Source organism: Odocoileus virginianus, chromosome 18, assembly GCF_023699985.2.
Source record: "Odocoileus virginianus isolate 20LAN1187 ecotype Illinois chromosome 18, Ovbor_1.2, whole genome shotgun sequence".
NCBI lineage: Eukaryota > Metazoa > Chordata > Mammalia > Artiodactyla > Cervidae > Odocoileus > Odocoileus virginianus.
The window spans coordinates 15232333-15256262 of NC_069691.1; the positions used below are offsets into that span (position 1 = coordinate 15232333).

A 23930-nucleotide genomic window follows, 5' to 3' on the forward strand; every position below is an offset into this window, starting at 1 on the left:
TTATTTATTCTTTTTATTACATGTTATATATATATATATGTATATACACACATATATATATATATATATATATAAGTTCATTCCAGTGGTAGGACTCAGTACATGATTCTAAAATAAGGAAGTGACATTTTTCCCAGTGACAAGGGGGTGGGTCACAGTAGCTTTGAAAATTCTATCATGAGGTTATATTAGCATTCCAAACAAAAATAAATCACATTTGAAATACTAACTTAAAAACCAAGAAAGCATATAGGTTCCAGTAAGTGAAATCTACTCATGGGTGCTTACAAATGGCAACAGACTCAAAGGGCAGAAATTCTTCACAAATGCATCTAATGAAGTATGCAGAAACTCAAGATAGAGTATCTGTCTCGCATCTTCTGTTCATGTGGTTATTATCCTATATCCAGTTGCAAGTATAGGATGTCCTTGTCCTTTCAGCAGAAAGGGTAATGCTGTCCATCACGAGGTACAAATGATCCTACCTGTAGAGGAAAAGAATAGATGAAAGTTTTGTTTTGTTTTTTAAAAAGTCTCCTGAAAAAGACTTGTTTAAAATTAAAGTCTAACACTGACTTGTTCTCATAGGACTGTGCTTTTGCATTTATTATACCTTGTTTTAAAGTTAGGCATGCATGAACTTGTGAGTTCTTTTAGAATAGAAGCTAGGATAGTTCGTTTCGTTCTGTAGCTATTCCAGGGCTGGGCTAGTAGTAGATACACAGGAGCTATTTACTGAATTGATTGGATTCATTTCTAACTCCATCTCTATGTTTTTTTCCCTAAAATTACAGGATGATGTTCCTTTGAGGCGAGGAAGAAAGACAACCAAGAAGCGTGAAGAAGAGGTGGACATTGACTTGGATGACCCTGAGATCAACCACTTCCCTTTCCCGTTTCATGAACTGATGGTGTGGGCTGTCCTGATGAAGCGGCAGAAGATGGCCCTGTTCTTCTGGCAGCATGGCGAGGAGGCCATGGCCAAGGCCCTGGTGGCCTGTAAGCTCTGCAAAGCCATGGCCCATGAGGCTTCTGAGAACGACATGGTAGATGACATCTCTCAGGAGCTGAACCACAACTCCAGGTTGGACAGTCCAGCAAATGGGGTGGTCAGGGGCAGAGAAGGGAAGATGGGCCCCAAATACTGGTTGTCTGAGCTATCCAGTACTTTAAGAGGAGGCAGTGTCCACCTGAAGGTGCACACAGAAGCTGGACACAGACAGTTAACATCTAGGGTACACACTGCTAGATACAGAGGTACACACAGATGCGTAGATTTTGTTTCACCCACTCAACTGCCCCAAGAGGTAAGTCCCCTTAAAATATATACTTTACACCTACAGAAAATGAGACTGCGAATTTATGTCACTCGTCCAAGACCACACACTTGTGGTTGACAAGGCTTAACTATGAACTGAGGTCTGTTGCATTTAAGAAGATATACTGCACTCTGATTTGTGGATCTGCCTCACCCATCCATATGCCTTGAATTCGGGGCCCTGAGTGCAGGGATCATGACTAATTTGACTTACACCCCCATTTCTAAACTCCATATCTGGCACACAGTGGATTCTTAATGATGTTGGCTGGGTGAATGAATGAACAGACTAGACCCCATAAGGAAAAACTAAACCACACATGGCCTGGTCACTGGGTTGCCACTTTCATCATCTAAGTCTCCAAGAGCGCCAAAAGACAGCTCCTCACGTTCTCTCTTTCAGGGACTTTGGCCAGCTGGCCGTGGAGCTCCTGGACCAGTCCTACAAGCAGGATGAGCAGCTGGCCATGAAACTGCTGACGTATGAACTGAAGAACTGGAGCAATGCCACGTGCCTACAGCTTGCGGTAGCTGCCAAGCACCGCGACTTCATCGCACACACGTGTAGCCAGATGTTGCTCACAGACATGTGGATGGGTCGGCTCCGGATGCGCAAGAACTCTGGCCTCAAGGTCAGTGCTCCCAGGAGGCTCTGTTGGCTTTGAAGACCAGGGAGTTGGTGGGAGTTTTCCAAGCCAAATCTGCAATGGTAGTAGGGATCCTCTTAACTTGGGAGAGGACTTCTAAGCCCCAACTATGCATCAGAATCTTCTGTATAATGGGGCTTTTTTAAAATACGGAAATGAGGGCCAACCCCAAATTTTGCTAAATCAGAACATCTAGGTAGGACTTCCTGCCAGTCCAATGGTTGGGACTCCACGCTTCCACTGCAGGGGGCACAGGTTTGATCCCTTGTCGGAAAACTAAGATCCCGCCTGCCGTGTGGCCAGACCAAGAGGAAAAAACAAAAAAAGAGCCTCTGGAGATGGTATGCATAGACAGTAATACTTCTCAGAAGACCCAAAGGTGACGGTCACACACAGGTACCACAGGAGGTACCATTTGCTCTGTCACAAGCCATGCTACACCAGGAGACACCTACCTAGACAACCTTTTACCTCCATGCAAGCCTGAACACCTTGGCCCTCCCTTGGCACCGTGTCATAAAGAGACACTGGCTCTTATCAGCTAAACTTAAGAAATTTTTTTAATGAAATAAAAAATAAGATAGATTTATATGTAAAGATGTTGCCAGATAATCCTGATCTATTCTTCAGTGAAGAAAAACAAGTTGCAGACCAATATGCAGCCTAAGACCATATTTTGTTGTTTTTTAAAGTGCATGTACATATATAGTTCCATCCGTATAACTTCATATTTTTAAAAAACAAAAAGGATACACAGTAAACTTTCTGTAGTGCTTATCCCTGGGGTTGAAAATACAAGAAATAGGATAATCAGTGGCTTTTGACTTTTTAATGTTTTCTTCTGTGTTTTACAAGGAAAACATTAAACTGAAAGAGTTTTTTAAAAGACAAAATGGGGAAAGGAGGAGATTGAAAGAATGTTTAAAAGTGCTTTATTTTTTAGTTTGTAGCTGTTGCAACTGAAACCAGCCAGGCTCTTATTTACCTAGAACAACCTGAGCTAGGTGACTCTGAGGTCAGCCCACAACAAAAGGGCCACCAGACCAGACCAGTCTGCTGATGCCACCTGATGGAGCCAGCACCTCTCCCCCACTCCACCCTGTCTGTGGGCTCCCGGCCCAGAGTCACAGAAGGGTTCCATGAAGTGGGTCATGGGCGTTCCAGCACCATACTGCAAACAGTGCCAAAATTGGCTCTCAGCTCTGAGGACAGGGTGTCATGTCCCCTGAAGGCTGCCAGGCCTGCCATCTGAGCCTTCCCAGGCCTGCCAGGCACCCTGAGGCAGGGCCCCCACTCTCCCCTTTCCCTTAGCTGCTCTCGGGCCCCTGGGCACTGAAGCGCAGGCTGTCCTTGCCTCCTTACTTGAGAATCATTTTTACTTGCCTTTCATGACCTCTCTTAGCCCGTCACGTTGGTACACTTTCTTCAAGGCAGGTTGTACTCAGAAGCTTGTACATAAACCATTTTGGGATTGAGGGAAGAGATGGGGGAAGATTTAGGGAGCACAAATCAGGTGTCAGAAACTTGGTCCCGGGAAACAGTGAGGTTCTGGATCTCTGATGTGGCTGGTAGTGAAACACAGTCGGGGGCCTCCTGGGGCCTGGTGCAGGGGCTTCTCATAGTGACACAGAGCCCGTGTATGTATGTATACATGTATGTATGTGTGTGAGTGTGTGTATATGTGTGTGTGTTTCTGCTGGATAATACGAAATGCTGAGGGATGCTAAAATGAATAACATGTTTTCTTACACAGATTTTCTTGAGGTCAACTTAGGACAGTATTTTTTACAGAGATAACCAGATGATACATAATCAATTCCACTTGGCATATTAGTAAATAAATGTAATAAATTAGTAAGTAAATCAATACATATGAATTGATTTCACAAAGCTAAGTGCTATCACGTGACTAACTGGGAATCTGAATTTTTTCCTGTATTTGTCTTGGGTAGGGTCTTTTCCCTCAGTTTCCCCTGTGCAAAGTAGGTGTTAATTGGGTAAGATGTATTTGAGTAAGATGCTTTGTCTTGCCAAAATCAGACTGAGCTACTGTGAGTTAACAGTTAACAGCTCCCAGTCATGTGGGCCGAAGCAACTCTCTTAGCGTGGATGTACTTAGTTATTCAGATATGCAGGTCCTCACTCTGGGCACACCCAACACTCCTACACCCACACATGCACACAAATACAGACCCCACACCCCAGGCTTCTGATTCTAAGCAACCACCCTTATCTTAATCCTTTAAATGTGATTATTATTATTATCATTATTATTACTTTAGGTAATTCTGGGAATTCTACTTCCTCCTTCAATTCTCAGCTTGGAGTTCAAGAACAAAGATGACATGCCCTATATGACTCAGGCCCAGGAAATCCACCTCCAAGAGAAGGAGCAAGAAGAACCAGAGAAGCCCACGAAGGAAAAAGACGAAGAGGACATGGAACTGACAGTAAGAAAAACTATGCAGTTATTGCAGGAGGGGAGAACCGCTAACCCACCTCTCCCGTGGATATGACTTAAGATTTAGCAACTCTTGAGGTCACCTTCCCACCAGTTACTTCCATTTAAGTATTGAGACCAGGGTATTATAAAAGTGTCTTCTCGGGGACTTCCTTTCTGGTTCAACAGCAGGTTCAATCCCTGGTTGGGGAACTCAGATCCCACATGCTGTGTGCTATGCAGCCCCCACCCCCCAAAAAACAGTGTCCTCTCTATGTACAAGTAACTAAAGGGTCTAATTCTAATCCTTTGGCCAGGATAAGTGGCACTCAACAACCCAGTGAAATTCAAAAGCAAGACAGTCTGAATCTTCCAACTAGGCGATACTTTATAAACAACCAGGTGATGTGGCGGTCTTAGCACATGAAGAGGAAAGGGAATCTGATTTGGGAGCAGTCAGCTCCTCTGAACTGAAACTGTTATGCTGATCAGAAGCTAAACCTTTATCTGTCTTCGAGGTCAGGCTCACAAATGCAGGACTAATTGAATTTTGAGGTTTGTATGGAAGGCTTTTATTAGCTCTTCCTGGTATAATTATAGAGCATGGATCCTTTGTTCTGTAGGGGGATTGAGGGCAGCTGGGCATGGGACAGCTTCCCACAACTCTAACTGGAGAGCAGTGTGACTGCCACTGGATTGTACTCAAAGTCTAAAAATATCACAGGCTGTTAAAGGGACAAACAAGGTTTCAGAGCTTTGGTGACATAAGGCAACAACTCCTTAGAACTTCCTGGATATCCCCCATCACTCTGACTGGTGACGGTGACGAGCCAGAAGAAGTTGCCTGGGGAGAAACTAACTGGTTTGCTCAGGTGACAAAAGGCCTTTGCATTATTATTGTAATGGGAACACCCTGTGAGTTGTTTTTCCTCCAGATAAATACCATTTCCTTCTAGCAGGTCTTTCTTAAAGATCTATTTACAGGCACATTCCCAGCCCCAAGTATAACAGTGTATGAGCATCAAACCACAGCTTTTCACTCACTGAGTTGAAGTCCAGTGTTTGCTTTCAGTTTCAGGATCCTTCTATAAATCAGTTGAGGCATCTGCTTCCCTCTATGTTAGGATCAAATGACTGTCTTCCCTCAAGATCTGACCTTACTTTTGGCCTCTGAACCCTTTCAAGTATAGGAAACCATATTTTGATCATTAGCAGAAACATTGGTGGTAGTTAATATCAGATCTTTATTAAATACTTCAGCAGAATCCTGCCCCATCACCTACTCACTGTAGGACCTCAGGCACAGTTTCTTAACCTCTAATATGAGAATAATAACATTATTATTATTATTATTATCAATAGCTCACAGGTACATGTAAACAATGTGAAAACCTTACATATAACTAATGTATACTTGTGCCTACCATGAGATAAATGTTTGTTAATGTTGTTATAATGGTGTTCAATGCTTTACTTACACTTACTCATGGAATCCTCAAAGCAAGTTTGCAAGGTAGGTACTATTGTTATACCATTTTACAGATGAGGAAGCTGAGATTCAAGATAGGTTAAGTGGCCTGAGGTTTTTCACCTAATTAGTTCCAAAACCAGGATTAGAACCCAGACATGCAGACTCCACTGGCCACACTTTTAACTGATAAATTTAACTGATAAAGCTAAGGGACGCAAGGAGTTTCTTCCTAGCCGCAAATGTAGGAGCTCAGCTGGTTTGGTCTGCCATGTAGTAAAGAGAATCCAGTAGGGATGTATGGGCCTCCTATGTCAAGTCTGACATGGCCTTGACTTTGGTGTACATCCTAGGAGGGCTCAAATTAGGAAACTAGGAAGGTAGTCAGAAGCTAAAGCAGTATTCTCTCTGGTTGGGTCTCAAGGAGGAAAACAGAGAGGCAGCTCCCTCTTCTGCTCCATTCAGACTTTCGAGGGTCTGATGTTTCAAGAAGCCACAATGAAAGGTGCATCTCTGGACTGAGAGCAAATTCTGCTTCCCAGAGAATAGCCCCTGCTGTTGACTACTGAGAACCCAAGTAGAAGGCACCACAGTAGCATTAGTGCCTGAGCTGATTCTCCACAGGCTAAAACAGCAGGGAGAATGAAAGGAAGGGACTAATGGGCCGGCAAAATCAGAGCTGGACAGCACCTTTTTTAATGTGGTGCTTCTTTAGACCCCAATGACAAGTTCTGTTACTGCTGGACCATTGGTCTCAGCTAACTCTGAACAGAATTGGAAAATGCAACTTGTTGACAACTCCACTCCCTTCATAGGACTGATATTTGAGCTGCTGTGTTAAACCGATATATCCTCTCTTGGAATAGAACATTTTCCCTTGGCCCTTCCAAAGTTGTACATGAAATATCAGCCTCAGTTTGCTTCAGTTTAGTAGCCTTCAATAGCTTAGTTCACCTCAAAGAATCTTTCCCAGACTTGACATCTGTGTCCAGCCAGCAAAGATTCTGAAATCCATGTTGTGCAGTCTTGTCTGAATTCGACCCTGTTGCAATCTGCTTTAAGAAATGTAGCCAAAGGAAATGTTTGACTACTGGGAAAAGAAATCAACAAAATCAGCAAGTTAAGCTGCTTAGGCTGGAATTAATGCAATGCCAAAAGTGCTTTACTTAAACCATGAAGGACAAGCCTCTTAGAAGTGTACTCACTTTGAAATACTTTTGAATATTTAAGGCAAAATAGATTGTTCTGTTTTTCTTTTTGTTTTACCTGCCTTGCCAGTGTCTTGAATTTTGCCTAATGAAGTCTCAGTATATCCAGAGACCAAGGGCATTGTTGTAACTGTTGAAAAAGCCACTGTCCCTAGCGTTTACCCCAAGATGCTATTCTCTGAGATGCCTAAAACCCTCCAGGCTGCCTTTACTCTCACCTAAGTGTCTACCAAAATGATCCTGTAGTTTTGAGCATATAAATAAACAGAAGTAGGATAATTGTGTTACATAGATTATAAATTACAGAAGGCAAATATCATGTACCTTTAGAGTTTCTTGAGGTTAATGATCAATATTTATAGAACCCTATTGCTGTCTAGTATCTATCATGAAGCTCACTGATCAAAATAAATACCTAGACAGGCCATAGTATGGAGTCTTACTTATTCATTAGTTCAAGGTACTTTTCCAGCCAGAGGGTCAATAAAGGAATGGAAATTACCCTCTCCTGTAATTCTCTGCATTTGTGATTGTTACGTATTTAAGTAAAGTGAATATTTGAGGTAATGACAGAAATAGTTGAAACTAATATTTCATATTGTGGGTAAGGTGGTTTGAAGCCAGACTCACCTGTTGGTTGTCTCTGTTACCAACTTCAGGGTAAATTATTTTGGTGATTAGATCTTCAACTTTAAACCATTATTCCTAGTACTTTTTCTTCTCCCAAGCCCTTGTCAGTCTCTGAGTGGTTGTAAGATTCTACCCTTTTCTCACACTTAATAAAAATTTCCTCTGCCAAACATTGTAGAACTAACCTTGCTTAGAACAACATAGAAAGAATTAAAGCCAAGAAATTATGGTGTAATAGACCCCTAATAACACACCTTTTTCTGGTGAGATATCCCAACTAGATCATTTCAGTCAAGAGAATCTGAGAAAGTCTAGTTCACTTTAAAGACCAGCTAATATTTACTGAGGCTTCCCTGATGGCTCAGTGGTAAAGAATCTGCCTGCCAATGCAAGAGATGTGGATTGGATCCCCAAGAGATGTGGACTGGGTCGAGAAGATCCCCTGGAGAAGGGAATAGCCACCCATTTCAGTACCTCTGCCTGGGAAATCCCATGGACAGAGGAACCTGGCAGGCTACAGTCCATGGGGTTGCAAAAAAGTCAGACCTGTCTTAGGGACTAAACAACAATATTTACTGAGCACTTATTAAATGCCAGATGCTGATTGATTTGTAGACCAACCCTCTATCAGGTGCTATTACTACCCTTATTTTACAGTTAAAGAAACTAAATCTCAGAGAGGTTAAAATAATTTGCCCAATGTGCCACAGATGCTTAGTGTCCAGATTAGGACCAATCTTCTTTCTGAATGTCTGCCTTTTCTCAAGTTCTGCCTTTTTTGTGATGTTTAATCGCTGTTGTTCCTGCTGCTGTCAATAGTGAGAAGGAAATAATTGATTTAAGGAAATCTGCAACAACTTAAAAATGGGGGCCTTTTCAAGTCAGGCCTGACTTCTAGTCCCATCTGGTTGACTCTTACATGCAGAGGAATGCAGTGTGCCCAGCAATCACCAGACTAAGGCTTCGCAGGGTTTAAAATCAGGAAACCAAGGCATATGCCTAAAAGTAGAGGAGATGCTCCTAACCTAAGCTCGGGCACTTCAGATAACTAAACCTCTTGAATATCCATAACCTTTGGACAAATAAGGCATGACTAGTCTAAGGTACCCTTGACTTGAGAGTCATTAGCTTGAGTAGAGAACCCAGACCTGCCTGTCTCATGATAAAGGAAAAAAAGGGGTTGGGAGGAATGAGAGGTTCCTGGTCTTTCCAGGTTATGCTCTTTCTGCCTCTCAGAACTTTGGGTATCTTCCAACACCTCATTTTCCAGAGGTTCCAGGGAGGAAGAGACGAGAACAATCAAGAAATATCCCTAAGGCCTTCCATCCCAGGCAAAGGGTATACAGATTCTATGTGTAATGCAAATGCACACCTAGAGAAGGCACAATCTCCAGCTCTCTGAGGACCCTGAACAAAGCTCTCCAGTTCTGCGAACACACTTTCCCATCTATAAAATGAGCATGTTGAACTACCTGCTCTCCAGAACCCTGCTGTGATGCTATGGGTCCTCTTCCACCATAGGCAATGTTGGGAAGAAACAACGGGGAGTCCTCCAGGAAGAAGGATGAAGAAGAAGTTCAGAGCAGACACCGGTTAATCCCCCTGGGCAGAAAAATCTATGAATTCTACAATGCACCCATTGTGAAGTTCTGGTTCTACACTGTAAGTACCTTTCCCTTTCTCCTTTTTAATGGATGGCCACAGAGAGTCAGCGTCAGTTTCTTCTGCGAGTCATAACATAAGGACCACACAGGCAGGAATAACAGTTCTATGACCTTGCTTTTCCCTATAGCTTTGCAAGATTTGTGGAGCTTGTGAGGCAGCTTCCACAGTTTCTACATTTCTCCTCCTTGCAGAAAATAAAGGAAATGGTAAAAGAGCTAACAGAAATAGAGATGAGATGAATGTGAGTCGAGTCTAGAAGGGAAATAGAGGTCCTTTTACAAAATGATTCCATATTCTGGATGGATGAGTGCTGGATCAGAGTTGCCCATTTTAGATGTCAATCCTGGTTTTAGGGGAACAGTTGGTGGGCTGAGCAGAGTATTAGAAGGAAAACCACTTAAGATGGGGATCAGAAGTGTGTAATTACTCCCAATACGTCATCAAACAAGCTTTCTTGCTCTGACACAAACAACATCCATACAAAATAGCAAAAAACATGTAAAGAAACCTACAATCACAGCAAATACTGTCCAGTAAGCATACCCTGCAAATATTTTCTGCCCACAAGATGAAAGATTATTCCTGAAATAGCCTCCTGAGAGGGGAGAAATGGCCTGACTGCTAGTTTTCGGCCTCTGTTTTTCATGATATTTTAAGCTTAAGGTAAGTTTTGAGCGAGGTCATTTCTGCTGCTCTCCAGCCGCTGTGGAGTGGGGCCAGGTGAAAAGTGGTGCATCTGCATTTTTGGCCTTTCTCACAGCCAGCTACGCACCAGTCACTTGAGTCAGCGACAGGATAATCTGAGTCTGAGGCCGAGATGACGCAGATGACTAGATGAGGTCCTTTTGGTGTGGTCCTGTGTGCTGACAGTGAATGATGGCTTTAAGTCAGGCTTTCCCAACCTCATCACTATTGACATTTGGGGCAGAATAATTCTTTGTTAAGGAGGGCAGCCCTGTGCGTTGTAATATGCAGAGCAGCATCTGGCCTCTGTCCACTAGGTGTCAGTAGCCATCTCCAACCCCAGATGTGATAAACATACTGTCTGAGACATTGCCAGATGCCTCCTCGCGGGGTAAACGGCACACGCTGAAAATCACTGCTTTAAAGTATAGCCTTGAAAGAGGATGAGAAATTATCAAAATATAAATAAAGTAAAAGGAAGTAAAAATTTTAATTTATTAACATTAAAAAAAGAAAAGTATTCTCTCCCCCCCCAAAATAACTAAGGCATGCAAAAATCATTTCTATTTATATATTGCATGCAGATATTTGTTTTCTGACAACCAGTGGCAAGCATGGACTTTGGAGTCAGACAGCCTAAGTACAAATCCTGTCTGGGCCTCTTTATTATCGTGTGACCTTAGCAATTTACTTTAACACTCTGTTCCCAGTTTTCTTAAGATGGGGATAATAATATACCTACTTTATAAGGATTGGTAAAGATTAAATGTGTTAAAATATGTAAAGCGCTTAGAACAGTGCCTGGAACACATTAAGCATAAAATAAATGTAACTTGTTATTCCTAGGCTAGACCAATTGCAGAGCAACAGTGTTTTATTCATCCATCCACTCAAGCAATGATAGAGCATTTATTGAGCACCTACTATGAGGCAGTCTGCTAGGTGCTTTATATATACTTTTCCTAAACTAACATAATGTTTTTTATTGTATTTTATGCCAGGTCTGCCCTTTCCTTTATATTAGACTGCTTTAATTGTCTCAGCCTAGGTCAGAATTTGGCAAACCATAGCTCATGGGTCAAATCCAGCCCACTGCCCATTATTGTGGCCCGTGAGCTAAAAGTGTTTTTTACATTTTTAAAGAGTTGAAATAAAACCAATTGAAGATGAATTTGTCACACATGAAATTCACATGTAACTATATGTCCATAGATAAAGTTTTACTGGGACACAACCCAACTCATTCATTTACCTATAATCTGGCTGCTTTTATTCTCCAACTGTCGAGTTGGTCACTTGCAATAGAGATCATTTGACCCACGAAAACCTTAAATTATCTTAACTATCTGGTCCTTTACAGAAAATGTTTACAGATTCCTTTTCTAGAGCATAAAAGACGCCAATAAAAGTAGTAGTTTCAGGAATTATCTATCACCTGTACAAAAAGAGTATGTGATTCTTTTAAACTTTTGAGACATCTTTTTTTTCTTGTGTTCTGTATTAATTTTACTTCCTTGATTTTTCTAGTTCCCTTCACATAGCTGAGGCAGTTTGTTAGCCACGAATGTTTTTAGATCACAAATGCCCTGGCCAATGGTTCTGAGCCTTGGCTATACACTGGAATCACCTGGAGTGCTAAGAAAAAACACCTGGGTTCTATTTAATCTATATTTTAAAAGATCCATGGGTTCTTTTTCCTGGAGATTCTAATGTTATTGGTCTGGGGCAGAGCCTAGACATCAGGATATTTCAAAGCTCCCACGTGGTTGTAATGAGTAGCCCAGGATGAGAACATTACTGTAGACAAAGGGCTGAGTTTTCAGCCTGGTATTTCTAAAACTTCCATGATGCTAAAGGCTTGTGTTAGAAATGCAAATTCCTGACCCTATCATAGCCCCCACTAAATGAATCTCTAGGGAGGAGCCTGAGAGGCAGTTTAAGTTCTCAGGTGAGTATTATGGTCTGGGAAGCATAGGGCACACTGCTTTCCTTGTACAACATACTGCAGGTTGTGGGGCTACCTCTCTGAGAAGCGGGGGAGGGCACGTGCCCAGGTCCTTTCTTCATGGCTGACTGGATTACCCTCCACATACCCCCTAGACCAATGCTCCAGTCATGTCCGATTGTGTTTCCACAATGATTTCCAGAAATCCATCTGCCCTGACAAAGCCCAGGCCTCAAGGAAGCAAATGGAGATGTGGAGTGTCAATCTTAAAATCCCCAGAGATGCTGACCAGTAAAATGCAGCTTTAAATCAAAGGGCCCATTTGCTTTTCTTTTTTGTCTGTAAGAGTAGGTCCCACCCCAATTTCCAAAAGTATCCCGTTCTACAGTCCCACGGTTCTGAAAGGTAAGGCACACCTCACTGCCACATGATGTCAGTTCCCTGTCTTAGCAAGTTTCCAGAGCGCAGGTGAGTCCCCTGCCATTCCAGCTGGCTCTCAGGCTGGCTCGTGTGAGAGCTGTTCCTAGGGCCCAGTGGGAGAGGACACCAGTTCACGGTACCATGGTGCCAGGTCAGAGGGCACCGCTGCGCTCTGGGCTTTTCCAGCAGGGCAGACTCTTCATCTGCCGACAGCATGCAGCCCTTCCACACTCTTGTGGCGTTAGGAAAAGGCCTGGGACGAAGTGAGGAATGGCCGAGCCCCACCAGGGACCCCTAGGCAGCTTCAGCAGGCTTTGGTTGCTTACTTTCATACTTTAAGAGTCATGCATCTTGGTTAATGGAAATTTTATAAAAATACATAAGTAAATAAACAGATTCTTAAAGGAGTCCCACTAAGCTAAGAATCATAAGGTTATATTTCTTTTCAAAATTATGGAATTCTACACACAGCCTGTTAAAGCTTACAGGATATAGACAAGTATGTATATGTATGAATATATAGTCACACATACACCCACCACCATTAAACCGTGTCCTGTTAGGGTACTGTGCAGCAAGGCCCATGAATGTTAGCGAGTTCTAAGACAGCAGCCAGTCCTCTGTTGTACCATTGAAACGTGTTCAAAGCCCTATTTTTGGAAGTCCATATTTTGAGAGTTGTCCCCAAATAGTATATTGTAGCTTGATAATGGAAAGGAAAGCATTGTAGAGTACTTATGGTTTAAAAAACAGGCAGGAGCTAAAAGAGAAGGTCCTGGAGGAAGCATAAGCAATGAGGTCAATTTAAAAAAGAAAAAAGAACAGAGGTATGAATAATGAACAGGGGTAAAAAGGAAGGACTGAGGTAAGCAGAAGTAAAAAGAATAGAAGTTTCTTGAAAACAGAGGTGTATAATAACGTCAGCCACCATTCACTGGGCTGTGTCAGGAGAGAGATGCATATTCCCGTCTCCCTGTCCTTCCAAAAGCTCTGGAGGGTCAGTTGCAAACATCTCCATTTCACAAAAGGAGGCCCAGGCAAGCGAAGTGATTTGCACAAAAAGATACAGCTGAGTGGAGGATTTTCAAATCCAGGTGTCACTGACCTTTCATCTACATTCCTTCCACCAAACACTAGTCCTTCTGCCAAACAACTACACTGTACCTGTATTTACAGGACAGAGGCAGATTGAAGGAGTTATTTAAGTACTAAAATGAAGAGGTTCTGGAGGAATTTTGTGTGTGTCACTGGGCCTACTTGTGACAAGAGAAGATAATGCTTTGGAAAGTTTTGCAATGAAGTAAGTAAAATGACAAAACCTGAGTGGTTAACAAGGCCCACCAGAAGCAGTGGAATTTGATCCAACAAGGAGAAAGAAGCAACTAAAAAGAGAAGGGTTTCAGGTCAGAAGGAGGCTGAAAGTATATTTTAGCGTTTAACCATTAAAGTCCTTTCCTTGTGTTTTGTAAAGTACAGAACTCATAGGGACTAGAGAGTGGATGCCAATATATAATGGTAAACAGGAACCGTATAAAACAAATTACACCTTAAACACCATCCTATACTGTTTCCCACTGAGTAGACAAGATTCTTTTCAGGTGAGGTTTTCACAGTGTGCTAATGATCTCAACGTGGGTGGGGTAGGAACTGCGGCGTGGTTATAAAGAGGGTCCTTGGCAGGGTGGGTGTACAGGAGTAAGGAGAGAAGGAGCTCTGCTGACTCTTCAGCGTCTGTTCAGCTGCCTTCTCACTTTCACACGTGATCTCCAACATGTATATGCATATGCCGGCCCTTCGAGAGATGAGAAATTAAATAGCTGTGTCTGTAAATCCATCAACGTAACAAGGTCTCAGAAAATGTCTGTAAGTCTTATTCAGGATCTATGTATTCATTTGTTTTTAAAAAGGAAAGGGAAGGAGGGGGAAGAAAGAAAAAGGAGGAAGATGAAAAAGAAGGGGAGACGAAGAAACGGGGAAAAAAACATGGAAAAAAGAGAAAGGGGGGAAGGAAAAAAACGGGAAGAAAAAAGGAAAGGGGAGGAGGAAAAGTAAAAGGAAGGGAAAAAAGAAGGAAAGGGGAAGAGAAAAAAAGGGGGGGAAGGAAAGAAGAAAAGTGGTCCATTAGAAGAGAAAGCAGTGTTTTTCCAGCTCTGCAGGGCTGCCCGTGCCCCTGTGTCCCCAGCCAGGCTGCATGTTTTTCCACCGTCTAAGCAGCCTCCAGGGCTCAGAATCACCCTGTACCTCCAGAATCCTCAAGGTCTCAGTCCTTTTGCCCACACTATATCCTATTCTTTCCTAAGCCCCAAAGAGTGCAGGTTTGAATTACTCACTCAGGTCCTATTCACAGCCCCTGAGGCCCCTAAAGCTAGCCAAGTACATTGCTCAACTTGAAGCCTCACCTAGAAAAGGCTTAGCTTCTTTGCCACTGCCCACCCTAGAATGAATTTTTTCCTCAGCCTCTTACGTAAGAGCCTCGCCAGCCCTCCTCCTCTCCACTCATCTAGACATCCCTGCATCCTCCAGGGACGGTCAGCAAACCTGAGCCCTGAGGAGTATTCCTGGGACACACTGCCGCTCAGCCAGTTCCGTCAGGGCTCAACCTCCAGTGTTACTGCCTCGTGAGAATTAAATCTCACTCCAAGTCACAGTCAGCCTCGCAGACCCATTCTTTCCTATAAATTGCTCGTCTTCTCTTGTTTTGTTTCAAAGGAGGAGAAACCAGGAAGGACTATCCTAGCTTGGATAGGGCAGGAAAGGCGTGCCAGGGATGAGGTGTAACCCTCCCAGGGTACTGCCAAGCCAAGCACATTAAGATAGGAGGGAAAAAAAAGTTAACACAGAAGAGAAAGTGGGGCTCCAAGGAAGTCTGGGCTATTTTTATGTTGTTTTGACCAATTTACAAGTATAGCATGTGTCTGCCTTCCCTTCTTATAGACGTTTAATTTACCTGGCATTCTTCAGGCAAAAATTGACTGTGCTGTCCTGGTTCAAGGACCCAAGCCTCATATATAAGCAAGAGCAGTCCCTGAGAGAAGAGGTTCCCTTTTTAGCCAAGAGGACTCCAGAAATGGGGTAATTGCAAAACAAAATGGTGCGTCATGACACTGGTACAAGCAGAATATGGGGACCCGAGACATGCAAGGTTCAAAAGGAAAATTGAATATCAATTATTTCAAATATTATAGTCTTTTAAAATTCTCTCGATAATTGAGCACCTAGAAGTTCATTTCATCGTGAATAACTAGCCCTGCTTGCTGACCTTGGTGTGTCCGGCTGCACCGCGTCCTTGCCCAAGGGCATGGCTCCCAGGCCTTCGCAGCCAGAGCACTGTATTGTGTTTCCTTACAGCTGGCGTACATCGGATACTTGATGCTGTTCAACTATATCGTGCTAGTGAAGATGGAGCGCTGGCCTTCTACCCAGGAATGGATCGTCATTTCCTATATTTTCACCCTGGGAATAGAAAAGATGAGAGAGGTAACCACTTTCCTGAAAGAAAACAGAGGAGAAAGACAGTGGTTAGTTATCTCTGTGAATGGAGGGGAGTAAGGAAGGTTGGGGTCCAAATTAAGCCAGAAACAATTTCTCTAATGCTGCCACAGAAATAAGGGACTTCGTTTCGGCCACTACAGACAAACCTGGGAGGCTTCAGGGTGTGTTTATAAGATTGTCACTTCATGTATGCTTGGGATCTAACCTGTATTTTCTGGAGCATCACTCTTGCCCCAAGAAACCTCCAGTTGTCTTCAACACTGTTTACACCTCCCTTTCCTCATCTTGATAAATGTGACTTTTAAATTTTTTTTCTACTTAAAAAATTTGTTTTTTATCTTTGAATTTTCCACTTTTAATTCCCATTGAAACCCCTTACTCTGGGTCTTTTTGGACCCAGTCTACCAATACCTATGGTTCTACAAATGCATTTCAGCAGCTCCAGGATGAACTATGCCTTCGTTAATTTATTCCCTAGCTCATTCCTTCTCAACATTTATTATCCCCCTGCTGGGCAATAGCCTACCAGCCCCCAGCAAAATGAGCATATTTCTTGTCCTTCAGGTTGAGGGTGTGAGTCTCTTCTCTCCCTCATCCCGTCGCATTAAAGAAGCCATCAAAATGCCACCCTCCTGTGACGTACTTGAATTCAAGGGTAACCGTGGGCCATCAGAGTCAGAGCCTTTAAATAAATGCAGTCAAGCAGTAGTCCACCAGAGGGCTCTGCAACCCTGCCCAACAGGCTCCCACAGCTGCTTCCCAAGTCCACAGGGATGTCAAGCTTGTGCAGTGAGATTCCTCTGCATTTCCCCCTGAAACTAGTCAGCTGGAGAGGCTTTTTCTGGAAGAATTACTCCCTGTCAAGTCCACTGCATTCTCAAGAGCTCTACTTGCTGTACTATAGTCAGTGGGAAAATATATTGGGCCCCCTAGAAAAAATAATTCTTCCAAACCCATGAATTCACCCTTGCCTTCATTACTGCTGCTTGCTGCTAAATTGCTTCTGTTGTTTCGACTCTTTGCGACCCCATGGACTGTAGCCTGCCAGGCTCCTCTGTCCATGGGATTCTCCAGGCAAGAATACTGGAGTGGGTTGCTATGCCTCCTTCAAGGGATCTTCCCAACCCAGGGATCGAACCCATAATCTGTTATGTCTCCTGCATTGGCAGGTGGGTTCTTTACCTCTAGTGCCACCTGGGATGTCCCTGCCTTCATTGCTAAGTCAGGTTAAAAGGGCCTTACTATCAGGGCTAAAATGTTCTCCTCCAAGAAAAAGTAGGATCATTTTAAAAAATATGTATAAATAGTTAAGAGCCCTTCCCTTGGGTTTTTAAACTACCTTGGGATATTTAAATTCTAGCCATCATGCCCCCATTTTGAGAGTCCTATTTTATAAGGAACGGCATTTTTGTTGCTGGTGTTAATGGATGCCTGTCTACTCTCAGGCTTTCCCATTCATAATGCCTTCCACTTCCTGACCAGTGTTGTGTATTCCCCACTTGTAAACTGAAAACAGTAATAAATTCGCTGTGGTCTTTGTGTAGCTCTCTGAGAACTGAGGCTGCTACTGCTAAGGGCTCTGTTGCTGTGAAGTGCCAGCTCGCTGGCTTTGTGATTTAAAGCCTTAGATGCATATTCCTTCCCCATGATAAGCAGAAAAGGGAAAGGCTAGAGCAGGAGATTGGAATCTCTCCAGGGACTAGACTGGAAGAAGACAGGGAGCAGTCTGTACTCCACGGACTGTTCTGGAAGAAGCTGCCAAGCCGGCGGCCTGCCAGGAATCTCCAGGCTGGCTATCCATTTCTCCTGAGGCGGCATATAACAGCAGGGAGGGCAGAGCCTGGAGCCCGGGGTCAGCAGGGGGTCAACCAAGAGCCCTTGTTCCCGAGGCAGCTGTGGGACGGGAGGCGCTGACCACCTAAGCATCTGACCTTTTCCTTTTCGGCCCCCGGGAGGTTGCCCCTCGCCCCACGTGCTTGAATCCATTAAAGAAATGCTCAGGCGCCAAGGGTCCCGCCTTGTGCCACCTCGCAGTCAGCACGCAGGCCCTGCAGACCTCAGACGCAAGAGCCTGGAAACAGGGAAAGTCTGTAGGATTCTGCGCCTCCTGGGACCTACAAGGAGGGCTTTGTGGTTTCATGTTCTGCCAACCCCTTCCCGGCACCACATTCTTCCGCGCGGAGTCAGCCCAGCAAGCCGGGTGATCCCGTAACAGCACGTAACTGCTGCGCCACGCGGGTGCCCATCCTCCCACTGGGGCCTCCTCCGGCCACTTGTACAGTGGATGATGCAGTTGTGAAGGCGTCCCCCTCCACAGCTGTGGGAACTAAGACTCGGGGACTGAGCAAATTTTCTCAGTAAAAAGAGAGCTGGGTCTTAAACCAGACTGGCCCAGCCTTAGGCCCACCCTGCCCGTGGTTACAAACTGGGACGCTCCCTGGATCCCAGGGATCCTAAGAGAGGCCTCACCTCATGCACTCTGCTTTTATCTGTTTCTATGTTGAGATTTCACAAAGATACTTTAACTGTTTTTTAAAAAATATTTTGCTACAAACCTTAAGAGAGGGTGGGCCAAGGATTAGAGAAACTTAATTTAAGACATTCCCGAACCATTAGGACGCCTACGGGAGCGCACACAGTGATTTTGCCTCGTTAGGATGGAGGGGGCATGGGGAGCCAACAGGACAACGGCAGCAGGAATTCCTCAAGGGCAGGACAGTGACTCCCAACCTGTGGTCAGCAGCATGGCCTGGGAGCTTTTAGAAATGTACATCCTCAGGCCCGGATCAGACATATGAAAGCAGAAACTCCAAGGGTGGGGCTCAGGCAACTGCTTTCACCAGCCCTCCAGGTGATTCCAGTGCATGCTGAGGGCTAGGGGGTTAGGAATAAGGTACTCGAAGAATGAAGCTACCAGGTAGGTCCTGGTATCTTGCTCAGCCTTTCAAGCTCCAGTCTTGACTTACTAAGACCACCCTTCCTTACACTTCAGGCCAAGGTAAGCTACTAAAGTCATTGTGAAGATTCAGATCAATAGCTGCAAATGAAACCTGTCCCATCTTTGCACTCCTTTCTTTGAGAGATACTGAACTGGGAAAGGGGTGAGTCATGGCTTGAAGAGGTGGAAATCTCAGAGATAAACACAAATGATTCATGAAGGTAGCCCTGCTACGTAGCTTCACGAGGTTCCTCACACCCTGTGGTACAGAATGGGTAGTAACTCCTGCTATCCAGCTGCACATTTCATAGCGTGAGGAGCAGCAAAAAGTCCCCTCTGGATTTAAGATAAATCAGAATACCACCCAGCTGTTAAGGTATACAAGGGAGTGGATAGTTACTATGGGGTGTCTGTGCAACAATCAATCAGGCAGTCAACAGCTATTTCTTGAGTGTCTCTTATGTAGCAGGCCCTAGGGAACAAAGGGTCTGTCCTCAAAGTTTATAGTTATAGATGAGAGATCAATGGATATTGAGAGGAATGCATGGATAGATGATAGCCAGTTAGCTAGACCAGCATATATGTACACACATACATACACATGTATGAGGAAGGTTTTCAACGAGGGGAAAAAAATCTTCAAAAAATAAATAGGCTAATTGACTTAGGGATGTGGAGACCACTGCAAGGAGGATGGTCAAGAAAGTTCTTCTAGGAGGGGGAAATAGGGGAGGCCTTGAGTATAAGCAGTCACCAGACGTGTAAAAATCAGGGAGAAGAAAATGCCCAACAGAAGGAACAAGTGCAAGTGTCCTGAATGTATAATGGATTTGTTATCTTAAGAGCAGACCATGATGGCCTCAGAGCAGGGAACAGGGAGAATATGGTGGGATGTTAAATGAGGCCACCATAAGGAATTTGGATCTTTCTGTATTTGTAATGGAAGCCATCAAAAGGCTTAAGTGTTCAGTTACCACAGTTTGCTCTAGCTTTGCTGTTATTCATCCATCTCTCATGTCTGTCTCTTTCTTTTAAATTGAGGCTTCATTCACCTGTAAGAAAATGAACAGCTAGTTTGCTCTAGCTTTGCTGTTATTCATCCATCTCTCATGTCTCTCTCTCTCTTTTAAATTGAGGCTTCATTCACCTGTAAGAAAATGAACAACTCATAAGGATACAGCTTGATTCATTTTTACCTACCTATACAAGTGTGTGATCACCACCCAGATCATGGCTTAGGCTTTTAAAGGTCCTTCTGTGTGCTGCTCAGAGGCTGGCTAGGCAACAGTGATGGCCAGTATACCAGTGAGAAGGCTATTGCAGTCATCTGGGCGATGGGATGGGGCTTCAGAAAGGATGACAGCAGCGGAGGTAGTGAGATGAGGTCGCACTAGGTTGTATTTGGGAGCAGAGCTGATATGTTGATGCAGAGGACATGGGTGTGAAAGAGGGGAGTGAAGGAATCCTCCTAAGTTAGTGGCCTGAGGACCTCAGCATGGTGATACTGTTTACTGAGATGGAGAAGGATTTTGGAGATTTGCAGGGTATTAGGAATCAATAATTTTATAGCAAAACTCTAATGTGTGTCAGGATTGTAAGGCATCCTAAAGGATCAAACTTACTGCTTAGGTCATCCAGAGCCTCTTGAATAGATACAGGTAGACAGAAAAAAATTTACTAATGTTGGCTAACAGACCAAGCACTTTCCAACTGGGCTGAAAATGTAGACAGAAATCAAACCTAACCTCGCTCTCTTTCCTGACTTTTAGATTTTGATGTCAGAGCCAGGAAAGTTGCTGCAGAAAGTGAAGGTGTGGTTGCAAGAGTACTGGAATGTCACAGACCTCATAGCGATCCTCCTGTTCTCTGTTGGAATGATTCTTCGTCTCCAAGACCAGCCCTTCAGGAGCGATGGCAGGGTCATCTATTGTGTGAACATCATTTACTGGTACATTCGTCTATTAGACATCTTCGGCGTCAACAAGTATTTGGGCCCATACGTGATGATGATTGGAAAAATGGTAAGCAGGGTCCTCTGATTCCATGTTTTAAGTTCTCAGAGGAGGAGTGGTTATCATCGGAAGAGGGAAATCATTCATTTGGGCCTGCCATCGCTGCCTGAGATGGCCCTGGAGGTGTTTTATTTTTTAATTCCTTTCATGTGTTCAGAAGTTTGATTTCATCTGTATACATAACTGGAGAATTCACACTCACTCACTCACTGACTGGCAAATAAACATCATCTATTTTGTGCCAGGCACCTGAGTGGGGATTGAGTATATAAAGATCCTCATTCAGTGAGATAGATGATGAGAGAAAGAGAGTGTAACTACCATATGGTGTGAGAATGCTGTAACAGAGATTGCAATGTATAAAATGTATAAAACGCCACAGGGACATAAAAGGTTGATCAGAGAAGGCTTCGTGTGGAGGTTATATTTTAGCTGGATGTTGGAGAAGATATGGATATCTACTCTCATCTTTTGACAGATTTCTTTTATCTTAATGAAGTTCTAGAAAAATGTCTTCTCTGTACATAGACGGAAGAAAAACCAATTTAAGATGAGATGAACTATGTTGAATCTGAGTTGAACATTAAGTTCTGTCAATATATCATGTGTTTTGTTACATTACTAGAAAATGATGTGTGAAAAACTGGGTTCCAGAATGATATTCCTACTTATTCTGAAAAGAATCCCAAATGCCAACCTAATATGCTTCCCCACATATGGCTTTGGACTTGTTCCAATTTCCCTGGACCATACACTAATTTCTAGACTTTCTCCATAAAGGCTGAGCACTCAAAGGACAGCATTAGTGTGAATCTGAAAATGTACCAGTAATTCAGCTCCCTCTCCAAACTCAGAAGAGGAAGAATCAGAACCTGATAAAACTGGGTACTTTTATCAGTTAAACCATACACCTCACACAAAGAGAGGGAGAATTTGAATCTAAAAGGAAAGGGTTATGAGACCTTGAGCAATTTATTTAACAGCTTTTTGAGATGCAGTTTAGTCATTTCCAAGTAGTTATAATAAATGCAAATCTCATGAGTTTGCAGTGGTAATTAGAAATAACACATGTTAAGTGACCAACTGTCTGATTCACAGTAGGAAGTTGATAAACTGTATCTTTTATCATTGTTAAAGTACAGTGGAAAAACTGAGCATACTTATTTGCTCCATTCCTAACCCTTTTGAACAAAAACTTGGTGTTTGTAATACCAGCATTGTTTACGGAGAATATCACAAAGCCCATTCTATGTGGAAAAACTTGAATTCAGTAGTGAAAGCAAAAGTCACTCAGTTGTGTCCGACTCTCTGCAACCGCATGGACTATACAGTCCATGGAATTCTCCAGGCAAGAATACCAAAGTGGGTAGCCTTTCCCTTCTCCAGGGTATCTTCCCAACCCAGGAATCAAGCCCAAGTCTGTTCGCATTGCAGGCAGTTTCTTTACCAGCTGAGCCACAAGGGAAGCCCAAGAATACTGGAGTGGGCCACTTATTTATTTTTTAATTGGAGGATCATTAATGAATTCAGTAAGCTTGAGTTAATTAACCTCCAATTAAAAAAAAAAAAGCTTTAGTTACTTACCCAAAACTGAATCCCAGTTCCTTTCAGAGGTTTTTGACTAGAAAACAAATCTGTATCTTATTATATAACATTACCTCTTATATCATTGTGCTGTAGTATTAAATTTGAGATGGTGGTGAAAATTTCCACATCTAAAAGCAGAATCTCCACCTCGTCTATGGGAGAGGTTTAGGAGACAGGATCTGTTGGTTCTCCACACAGTTTATGTATAACAACATGTAGATGTATGAATTTTCTGGACAGAGGGGACAAGGTTCTATGAGATTGTCAAATATATTTTCAAATGTACCCAATGAAAGTGAAGAACAGCTGCAAAATTAAGCCAAGTTTTCTTGACCTTGACACTATTGCTGCTTTGGACTAGATAATTCTTTGTTGGGGGTGGGGTGGGCTGTCCTGTGCATCATAGCATGTTTAGCAGCATCCTTGGCCTCTACCCCCTGGGTGCCAGTGATATGCTTGTGCATGAGCACATGCACATGTGTGTATGCACATACACACACACACACAACAACAACAAAAACATTTCCATATATTGCTATATGTTCCCTGCAGAGCAAGTTACCATCTGTTGAGAACCACTGTATTATGCAAATACATTATCTGATGGGTTGTTTTTCCTAATTAATCATTACCTTATTTCAGTAAATAGAATTAGGAAGGACTCAAACCAGGCGCATTACTCTTAAGAGGTTGGGTCACATGTAAATACTTGAAATAACTAAAGTCACTCTAATGCCCCACATTTATTTTAAAATTCATCTCTGTCTTTTTTAATAATGACATAATTATTTCCCCAGTTTTGATAAGAATGAAACCTTACCGTGGAGTGAGCAAGAGAGATGTACTGCATTTTTCTACATTCTAACTTATTCTTGACTAGTTAGTGAAATCATTCATAAGTAGAAAATGAGTATTTTGGGGGACTTTATTGTCCTTCTAGGGCTTTTAAGATAACTACTTCAGTAATTGAGCCACTGATCCAGAAGATAGGTAAACTATGTCTATAGAATTATCAGTGAGCCAGGTGGACTGCCAGAATGGAAGCTTGACAAAACATGCCTAGATGTGATTATTCCAAAAGCCCTTATTTAAGCAGTGAAGTAACTTACCTGGTCCAGGCACAACTGAAGGCAGCTAAGGTACTTGGACTCTGGTTAAGTATGATTCCAACTGATCTTCAGCTCTAGAATTACCTAATAGGGCATATTCCACTTCTCAGTGGTTCTCTAAAGCTTAGTCCTAAGTTCACTTATGTAATGTGGATAAAAACAACAAAAATAGGTATCATTTACTATGCACCAAATACTATGTCAGACATGTCAATCATCATTACAACCCCATGAAATAGGCTTTAGTTTATTCATTCACAATTAACAGACTAAAGCTGAGCAAGAAACAAAGGCTTCAAACTCCTCTCTCACTCCACGCCATGACCTTTTTTCAATTCTAATAATAATAATAATAATAATAATACAT

General features: G+C 43.0%; 1 protein-coding gene and 1 long non-coding RNA gene across 12 annotated transcripts in view; one reads left to right on the top strand and one right to left on the bottom strand.

The window, feature by feature from the left end:
- Positions 1 to 23930, top strand: part of TRPM3 (transient receptor potential cation channel subfamily M member 3) — a 702629-nt gene that overhangs the window by 481434 nt on the left and 197265 nt on the right. For all 9 annotated transcript variants that reach the window (XM_070480357.1, XM_070480358.1, XM_070480361.1 and 6 more), the window contains 6 exons: positions 795 to 1084; positions 1722 to 1950; positions 4248 to 4415; positions 9233 to 9373; positions 15774 to 15902; positions 20625 to 20876. In XM_070480357.1, coding sequence (XP_070336458.1) covers positions 795 to 1084; positions 1722 to 1950; positions 4248 to 4415; positions 9233 to 9373; positions 15774 to 15902; positions 20625 to 20876 — 1209 coding nt within the window. The remainder of the gene's footprint in view (positions 1 to 794; positions 1085 to 1721; positions 1951 to 4247; positions 4416 to 9232; positions 9374 to 15773; positions 15903 to 20624; positions 20877 to 23930) is intronic.
- On the bottom strand, positions 90 to 23636 carry LOC139039490 (uncharacterized). Of its 3 annotated transcripts, none has more exons than XR_011492783.1 (4): positions 23564 to 23636; positions 19908 to 20002; positions 15685 to 15878; positions 90 to 485 (listed from the first exon to the last, which is right to left on the bottom strand). It is a non-coding gene; the product is annotated as an uncharacterized lncRNA (long non-coding RNA). The 3 variants fall into 3 exon arrangements; XR_011492784.1 differs by lacking the exon at positions 90 to 485 and adding an exon at positions 12777 to 14217; XR_011492785.1 differs by lacking the exon at positions 23564 to 23636 and having other exon boundaries at positions 19830 to 19910.